The sequence below is a fragment of the Oratosquilla oratoria genome, chromosome 10 (genome assembly GCF_046742065.1).
Source record: "Oratosquilla oratoria isolate Oo_2021 chromosome 10, ASM4674206v1, whole genome shotgun sequence".
Classification (NCBI taxonomy): domain Eukaryota; kingdom Metazoa; phylum Arthropoda; class Malacostraca; order Stomatopoda; family Squillidae; genus Oratosquilla; species Oratosquilla oratoria.
The window spans coordinates 39,835,019-39,845,018 of record NC_134786.1 but is presented as its reverse complement, the minus strand read 5'-3'; the positions used below and the strand labels follow the sequence as shown (position 1 = coordinate 39,845,018).

The window sequence follows — 10,000 nt, the reverse complement described above, 5'->3', positions numbered from 1 at the left end:
CTTCATTCTTATGTTCTTATGTCTGTCTCTACCAAGGGAAAAAATAGAAAAATTATTGTGTTGAAGGAGGGGGAAAGAAACAGGATCGGAGCTGTGCCCCCCTCCCCCCCTCACTTCGGTATTGGGGTCACATCCCCAGCCGTTCCAGTTCGTGCCCCGGTGGGGGGGGGGGTGACATACTCAGCGTAATTACCGTGTTCGGTTCGGGCTGATAAATGCCCTCCACTCGTCTCTGGAGAGTTGGAGGCAAATGAGTTTACACCCCCCCCCCACCTCTCTTTACTCTCTCTTTCTGTGTCTCTTTCTATCTTTTTTAATTTTCTTTTCCTCTTTCTTCTTTTTTTCATTATCTCTTTTCTTCATTCTCTCCTCATCTCTCTCTCTCTCTCTCTCTCTCTCTCTCTCTCTCTTTCTCTCTATCTATCTCTCTCACATACTCTCGGTCCTGTAAATGTAATCAAGCATTTAGTTCTGAATTCTCACTGGCTTTGTAATTATTCTGAATTTGAATTGATTTTGAGGAAAATGAACAGTTGCAGGTAATAGATTCAGTTCGGAAGCCCCAGGAATGGAGCAGCGTGCCACGCTCCTTCATTGCAGTGGAGGTGTCATATGTAGCTGAATAAAAACCTCAGGGGGCGGCCTGGGGGAGATTTAGGTAAGGAAGGGATAAGTCAAGGTATCAGAGCTTTGCCACACAGTTTGATAAAATCGCCCGACGGCAGATAGGATGGAAGGGTAAGTAGGGTAAGAGGTTACTATTATTGACATTATTTTTATTATTATTATTACTATTTATTTTATATTTTCTTCAAGTTTTATTATGATTTTATTTCATTATTATATGTTGTACTTATTTTCATTTATTTATTTATTTGAGTGTGGGCGTGCGCACACGTATGGACTCCGTAGATTTTGTCAATTCCATTTTATATATCTAATAACAAGAAGAAAATGAAATATGGAGCTCTTATTTTATCGTCAATGAATCGGCACAGCAAAATTGAGAAATGGCATGGACGTTGCGGATTGATTTGCTGTCAAAACTTATTAGGAACCAAAATTGGAGGTAGGTGGTGGTGGGAGGGGGCTGTACCCCCCCTGCTTGGTCCCCCCCCCGCATCCACCTTTCCCTGTTACCCCCTTCAACAACCCCTTACCCCGCCGACTCCAGGTCAAGAAATTTTGTGTCGACCAGGCATGTTCAAGCCGCCTTTCTTCACGTATCCCACATTCTTATGCCTTGCTGTTCTTTAGGCTCCTGGAGAAGACCACTAAAACACTGATTTATATCACTAAGCATCCACTAATTCCCACTAGGTTTCGGCTTGGGGTATTCTTTGGGACCCCAGGGTGGGGGCTAATGCTGTAGATTATTTTGGTGTTTGCTGTAGAGGCGAGTCTGTCGTTGTATTGATTTTGTAGTCGCCAAGGTTGATACGGTCTTGTGGAAGGAAAGACCAATATTTGTTTTTTGTTTGTATAGGGCAGTATATATGTGTTGGTAGTCTACTGTCACCATTGTCAACACCAGCTTCACCGCCAGCACTACCATCACTAGCACCACTAACACAACAACAATATATCACAATCACAAGCACCTTGACAACAAAAACAACAATCACCACCGCCATCAAAACCATCACCACAAACACCATCTTAACTATCATCACAACAACCACCATCTCAACTATCACCACAACAACCACCACTACTACAACCACCACCACAACCACTTCCCAACTACCACCATCGCCACCATAAGCACTGCCACAACCACATCCTAACCACTGCCACAACCACATCCTAACCACTGCCATCACAACCACCAACACAAGCACTACCACAACCATCACCACAACCGCCATCACACCATCACATCCACCCCACCACAACAGCCACAACCACATCTGAAGGTATCAAACGACCATAGGGGCTCAGCTCACACAACGACCTTGAGCGCACTTCAGCTCTTTCGGGGTTCTTGCAAAAGTAACGACTCGCGTGGCAAGATGTTTGTTGCTCTGGCCAAGTGGCCGGCAATTCTATATAGTATTCTTGGAAGAAGGTAGGGACGCTGGCCTGAAGGGGGTCTGGCCCGGGCGGGACCCCGATCACGATATGCCTAACCTTCACCTTTGAATAAAGAATAGATAAATAAAAGATAAAGAAAAATTAACAGATCAAATAAGATTTAAGTAAAATTAGATTGATAAATATAATAATGATTATGATAATAATAAATGATGATGATAATAATAATAGTAATAACGATAATTGTCCAGCTTTCACAATGATGATAATAGACCGCTCAACGTTCGCCATAATCAATGTGATGATTTAAGAAACGTCCCATTTTACTCCCAGAGGCTTCTCCTGAGCCGAATAAGATCGCGATTGGGCGGGACAAACTTCATCTAACGGTCACCAGAACTAATTATACAAAGTTTGCCATGTGGTGTCGAACGTTCCCTGTTCCGGTGTTCTTTTTGCGTCGTTCTCGCGACGTTCTTCTACCGCCATCGCGTGCAAAATCTACTTTGACTTTTTTATATATATATATTTCAGTGGCTGAGACATAATATACTTTGCTGTTTGTCAGTGAGGGAGAGAGTGTGTATGTGTCGGTGGCAACGTGTGTTGTCAAGGGGCGAATTGGGTCATCATGGAAAAGCAAACTTGTGTATATTAACGCATGGATAGTACACACACACACACACACACACACACACACACACACAGAGATATATATATATATATATATATATAATATGATTTATTTATCATAAGTCATATCATACTCATGAAATTATAAAATGTAGCATTACGACACATTATAGAACAACACCTCACACACAATTTATAGTAAACTCCAACGGACCCCCACTAAGAGGGAACGCGGAGTCAGTCCACTATGTATAGTGCCAGCTTTATTCTCAAAGTAACATTCCTCTGAAGAAGCTACAATTGAAACTGGTCAGGAATAAACTCGGAACGAGACCCTTGACTCTTTTTTCTCACCTTTTTCAACTTGTCACAATGTCTCAATATATATATATATATACAGTATATGTACACACACACACACACACACACACACACACACACACACATATATATATATATATATATATATATATATATATATATATATTATATTAGGGGTGAGCCAATGAAACGGCATCGGCAAGAATCGGCAGGTTTTTTGGTGAATCAGCAATAGCGATATATATATATATATATAAGGGGTGAGCCAATGAATCGGCATCGGCAAGAATCGGCAGTTTTTTTGGTGAATCAGCATAGCGATATATATATATATATATATAATATATATATATATATATATATATATATTTTAAGGTATTCGGCATCGGCAATATTTTGCCGATGCATGCATGTATGTATCATAACCGTGGGGAATAAGGTGGCTAGGAATATGCTGTGGTAATGGTAAACCTACACTGCCGTTTAGTGCCATAACACACGTTTCGAAAATATTACGCAGAAATGATAAAATCTGCAGACACGAGGACGTACGACCGGAGAAACTTTAAAAATAGCAGCACAAGTCGAAGTAAACGTTAGAGCAATTGATATAATTTCTTAATTTATTTTTTGTATTTCTTAGATAATTTTTTAACAGCAAAGTTTCTACAACAAAAATTAAGCGAGAGTAATATAGGAATAAATCGTCGGGGCGTCCGTGGACTCTGTCGATTTGACCCGCTTATAGGTGCGAAAAATCGGCGGACGCATTTACTCCCACTTACTCCGCAGCAACTTATAGCCAAACGAATCGTTTATAAAGATTTTTTTATATATTTTGACAAGTAAATACATAGCAATTCATCTTTATGCTTTTTGAGAATGACAACTATGACTTTGACTCATGTTTAGATAATTTGCTGTCAAGTTCACAATCACATGATTCAGATTTGGAAAAAGTGAGACTTCAAAGAAAAGAAAAAAATTAAAAATATCTTCATCTGTTCTGACACTACAAAGCGAAGTTGATAAGTTTCGCTCCCTCCCGCTGGAACCACGTGACTCGGATTCCTTGAGTTGGTGCAGAGACAACCACACCTCATGTCCTGAACTTGGACAGGTTGCCAACAAAATGCTGTGCTCTCCACCATCTTCAGTGGAGAGCGAACGCCATTTCAGCATTGGTGGTAATGTCTACACCCCACACCGTAACCGGTTGACTCCAGAAACAGGGGAGAAATTGATGCTGTTGAACTTTATTTTGCGAATGTTTAACTTTGACTATTAACCCACGAGATGCGGCAGTACTCGGGTGAGTCGTCAGCATGTCGGGAAAAAAAATAAGGTTTCATTGAGTTTTTTGTTCTTTTTTGGATTTTATGCCTAGACACAGCTTTTGAACAAACAAAATATATATATTTTTTTGCCATTTCCCGCATTCCATGGGACTGAGTTAGGTTCAGGTTTTACTGTTAAGTTAGGATTAAGAAATTGATTAATACATTTTACACTCTGCACATGTGTTTTATGAAAAACCATGCATTAAATGATTCAAGTAACTTGAAGTTAAAAGTTACATCAAAATTTATTAAACAAGTAATTTTAACCTTTTCAACCGATAGAAAGTAATACAATCATTTATAATCATAAAGGGGTCAATCAATAAGCACTTCATTAAGTTCATTCAATCACTAGCATCCAACAGCTTAGCAACTGGCGTGTATAAATCTACATATAAAGCAAGTAAAAACATAGTTTAGTTACTTAATATTAAAAACTGATATACCGCAATTATATAAAGTGGAATCTGCATCTGCATCGGCAACTGAGAGTGAATAGGAATCGGCATTGGCATCGGTATCGGCAAAAAAAAGAAATTGAATCGGCACACTCCTTATATATATATATATATATATATATATATATATATATATATATATATATATATATATATATATATATATATATATGTGTGTGTGTGTGTGTAATGATTTTAATTTTGTGATTAGAATAGGCGAGACTAGTTGGACTGCGCTCACACAAACGCGCATGGTTACACTCCGACACGCTTGCGCCCTTGCGCGGAGGAGGGGTTGGTTGGTTTAGGAATCTCTTCGCAAATGGGATTTTTATCTGTTTTAATAGATGGAACGCACACACGCACGTACAAACATTTTATCAATGCGTGTTCACAGATTCGTGTTGGTATTTATGTATATATACTAGAATTCATGTGTATATATATATATATATATATATATATATATATATATATATATATATATATATATATATATATATATATATGTTATAATACATGCCCCGTTGGTTTGTACGTACGCACAATGCCTGCAGGTTTACATTGGTCGCGTGTACAGCGTGCCTTTGACGGGTGTACACACGTAGACACGTGTACATACACGCACATGTAAACCTTCCTCCAACTCCCTAACCGGTTCAGCGTGACAGTATCGGCTTCGCTGCTGCTGCCATTGTTGCGTGTGTGTGGCCCGCGCGCGCCAGCCTAGACATCGTTAGTGCCTTCGTCAGTGTCGTAGAGACCAGTGCCCCTCGCTCCCGTTTTGATCTTCGGGTTCTTCCCTCACCTTCCGAAGTCTCCCGCCCCACCTGGACACGCGTGACTTCGGGATCCTCCTCTTCTCATGAAGGAGATTCAGCCGAAGTCAGGGAATGAAAGCGATCGTCGTAAGGGTCAAATTGAAATACTTTTGTACTGTAATGTCGATCTTGTGCACACGTGGGACCTGAAGACGCCTCGGAAGGTTTTTCTCAGTTCTACTCTCGTCAACACTGTGACATAATTTAAGCTCTTTGTTCTGCTCAAGACCAGACGATTCTTCACTTCAAAGGTTTTGGGACCACTACTGGGGTCTCGATCGACTGAAATCGTGTTCCAGCCCGGATCCGGGGACTTCTTCAACCGAATAAAGTCGTCTGGTGTCATCACGGGAACCAAGAGGATTGCCATGTGACTCGTATTGAAATTGAAAATCAGACATCAACTCGTTCAAACTTTTTTTTGTGGTCTTGTTGCCATGTATATGACGGCGGTTTCACAGAGATTATAACATGTTGTATTTTCTTGAGAGGTCTGTAAGATATGCATATGGTTTCTACAATCAGGTCTACAGTTAATATGGTTATACATCATTGCCACGAACTTGTTGTTTGGTAGACACACCACATTGCCTTCCCGTCAGAGAAGGAAGGCAACATGCCCACCTACAGGTGCACCAACAGCTCCTGTGTTCAGCTGACCACTCGAATGTTGATCACCAGGGACAAGAAACGCTCTATGTAAGGTCTAAGAAGCCTTAGGAAATTGAAGGCCGTGTTTGTCGAGGTGAAGGTGAAAAATCGACCCGTTTCGTGCCGCCGGTGTACGAGGGGGCGGGGAATGGGGGAAGTTTCCTAGGCGGAGCGGTTAGGTTAGTATGTGAAGGGCGGTTTGGGGTTGTGATCGCCCAACGGAGGAGCCTCTTGCAAGGCCCTCTTCCCTGTTTTAAGATCGGCGATTGCCTGGGGAGGTTCTTTGTACTGGCCTGGAATAGGTTACTGGTATTATTGTTATTATTTTTGTATTGTTATTATTGGGTTTGTTCTTATTAATATTATTATTATAATTTTTTTTATTTTTTGGATTTGTTCCTATTATTATTATTATCATCATTATTATCCTTATTTATCTCATTTACGTGGATCATTTTTATTTCAACTTTATTTGCTTTTCAGTATCATGTTTTCCATTGTATTTCAGTGAACTTCATCATTACTTTGACGTTCCTTGAAATGAATAAAATCGCCAGGCACATTCACCAAAACAAATGTCTAGACCAACTTCGGGAGAATGTATTGTCGGACTTTAGACTCCAGGTGAGCGTCTCCATATTGAATATTAAAAATGTGTCGACTTTGCCCTTGGCTGACCTCAATTGCGAAAGAACGCGTCGCCTCATGGTGACTGCACGCTCCCCCCTCCCCTCCTCTCTCCCTCTCCCCCCTCTTCCCGATCTGATATCATTGATCACCAGAACGAATGGCCCGGTTTGACCTCCTTAGTACTGTAACCTGTAGTCACCCCTTGTCTTTGTACTTGAGACTGTTCCCAGGAAGTTGAAGGAGGCCCTCTCCTCGGAGGCGCGAAGGGGTCAACCAGTGGAGTATTCAGTCTCCGAAGAGAATCGTCGGCCACCCAAGAACTGCTTCAACTTTGGGTTCTGGGGGCCAATTTGCGGGGCGCTGAGAACTCCGAAAGGTGTGATGTAGTACGAGGGGGGGGGACACTGATTGAGAGCCCCTCCTTTCTTTTTTTCTTCTTCTTCTTCTTCTTCTTCTTCTTCTTCTTCTTCTTCTTCTTCTTCTTCTTCTTCTTCTTCTTCTTCTTCTTCTTCTTCTTCTTCTTCTTCTTCTTCTTCTTCTTCTTCTTCTTCTTCTTCTTCTTCTTCTTCTTCTTCTTCTTCTTCTTCTTCTTCTTCTTCTTCTTCTTCTTCTTCTTCTTCTTCTTCTTCTTCTTCTTCTTCTTCTTCTTCTTCTTGTAATTGTAATTGTAATTGTAATTGTAAACGTTTTTGCGCACGTTGAAAAGGCGTTTGTTTTGATCCATGCCATCCGGATTTATTGAGCTTGCGGCGAATGCCTTGGGGTTGGGGGCGTTATTTCCTCTGGATGGTGCGGGACCACATTGGTGGTCTCCACCGATCGAGACTGTTTTGTCCCAAGTTGATCCCTCTCATCCTCCCTACCCCCTCGTCTGAATAAAATCAGCTGGCACAAACCAGAATAAAAAATAAGCGTTACAAAGATTTCGTGGATATATATATATATATATATATATATATATATATATATATATATATATTATGTGTGTGTGTGTAACGTTTTTGGTAAGAATTGAAGAAAAAACAGGTAACTCGACGCGCTTTAACAGTCGGGTGAGTGCGTATAGTCTATACTTGCGTGATAAGAATTTTATGGTAGTGTGCACCTGTGAACGTGTGTAAACACGCACACACACACACACATGCTTACTTACATATCTATATACATACAGTACATATAACAGGTATTGTGGTAACAATGTCTGCAATCATTATTTATTCTTGGTCTTTTCCTGCGATCCATGGAAGGAAAAGAAAAAGAGAAATGGGGGGAGGGAGAGTGAGATGGAGAAGTGGGGGGTTAGAGGGGGAAGGAGGAAGGAAGGATGTTTGTGAGCATTATGTGTTCAAGTCACCAAAGGTGTAATACGTGAGAATATTTTTCCACATTACAAAGACGAATTCATGTAGGCTAAGGGTCGGTATTTGACCGCAAGTTCAATGGAATGCAACGGGACGCTACGAATGTAAAGGGATCGGGGAATAGATATAACTTTTATTTATTTTTCTACACAGATACACCTACACGTACACATCCTGATACTACCGTAATCCTAATGTGGTCTATTGATTGGATAAAAATTAATCAGTTAAAAATTTGAGGTGGGAAGGGGATTTTCTGACATCCCTATGGACCGGAGTCACGCACTAGTCTTATTTTTTGGAGACTAAGCCCTTATATATATATATATATATATATATATATATATATATATATATATATATATATATATATATATATATATATATATATATATATATATATATACACACTCGTATTCTCCCTATGTTCTGACACCCTCCTTCAATCTCTTCTTCAGTGCGATAGTGTCCCCACGAAGGCTAGAAGCGCTGGTTATTTCAGGAAGCCCATTGAGTTTGGGCGTCCACACTCCTAGTAGACACACTTTATGGCAAAATTTCCTGCTTGCCAGCCAATGTTACCATATGACGAGTCTGACTTTTCTTAGATCCACCGAAACAAAACTGTTCCAATCCACTACTGAACAAATGCCTTTCCCAAGTTTTTCCATGATTTGTATGTTTGCCCCCCCAGCCTTTGCCACGTCAGTCCTGCAAACGTCTCTATCTCTTCAAACACTCATGAGTTATAAAGGTGTCCGGATATGTATCTAGAACTTGATTTTTCGTTCCCAGTCTTGTCTCCCTTCCAGCCGGTACCGGGTAATTAATTAGTTATTTAATTAAGATTCCGGGGAGGCCTTCCTTCGCGACTCCTCGATTCCGGGGTTGGAAACCCACGTGTCGACCCTGAACCCGGAATGCAGTTTTTGGCACCACCAGGATGCTCATTATTAAATCGTGACATTTGATCCTCAGCGATGTGCCTTCCTTTGGTGTTAGAATCCTTGATTAACTCCTTGTGTCCGTGTTGAAGCACAGGTTAGGAGGTATAATGAGGCTTAACCAAAGGCCTGTATACAGTACTTTGTACACTTGTACTACTAGGACCTTGAGGTCTTGGGGTGGCTGCCGAATACGCATCAGTCCACACTGAAGGGTTCCGATGGTTACTTATATAGATAACAGCGACAGAATTTATTGATCCTCAACATTTAGTATTGCATCAGTTTATGTTTAGCAAGCACTTGGTTAGGTGATGCTCAGGCTGTGAGGCTCTTTACATAAGAACATAGAACATGGAGACTGCAAGAGACTATAAATCCTATAGTAGACAGTTCAATGTCTATCATCCACATCCTTACCTAAGCTTCTTTTGAAACAATCGATAGTTTCAGCGCTCACTACATAGTTACTAAGTTTAAATCTTTCTACAATGGAATGTCCTGTCTGAGTGTGAGAAGACTGGGTTACACCCACGGTTGATTGGCATTGTCTTGTTTTAGCCAGAATATGTATTATAAAAGACGTCACCGTATGGCAACAGATCCACGTGATGTTCAGTATAAGTGAGCCTCCCTTTTTTATATAGACCCAATTAAATAAAACTAGTTAACCAATTAGACGCACTGAAATTTTTTTTCACACTAACGAGCACTCTTCATGTAGAACGAAGGACACAGTGGGTTACTTTATCGTAACACAACTAGTTAATTAACCGAAGATTCTAGATTGACCGTGTGATTTTAGAT

At 40.5% G+C, this 10,000-nt stretch overlaps 1 protein-coding gene across 3 annotated transcripts in view; it reads left to right on the top strand.

The window, feature by feature from the left end:
• LOC143029184 (katanin p80 WD40 repeat-containing subunit B1-like) overlaps positions 1-10,000 on the top strand; it is a 571,733-nt gene that overhangs the window by 387,761 nt on the left and 173,972 nt on the right. Inside the window, exon 1 of one of the 3 annotated variants that reach the window (XM_076191704.1) lies at positions 5,637-5,694. The exons of the other annotated variants lie outside the window; for them this stretch is intronic. Coding sequence (XP_076047819.1) covers positions 5,652-5,694 — 43 coding nt within the window. The 5' untranslated portion in view covers positions 5,637-5,651. Of the gene's footprint in view, positions 1-5,636; positions 5,695-10,000 lie in introns of those variants that run through there. 3 annotated transcript variants of the gene reach the window in all.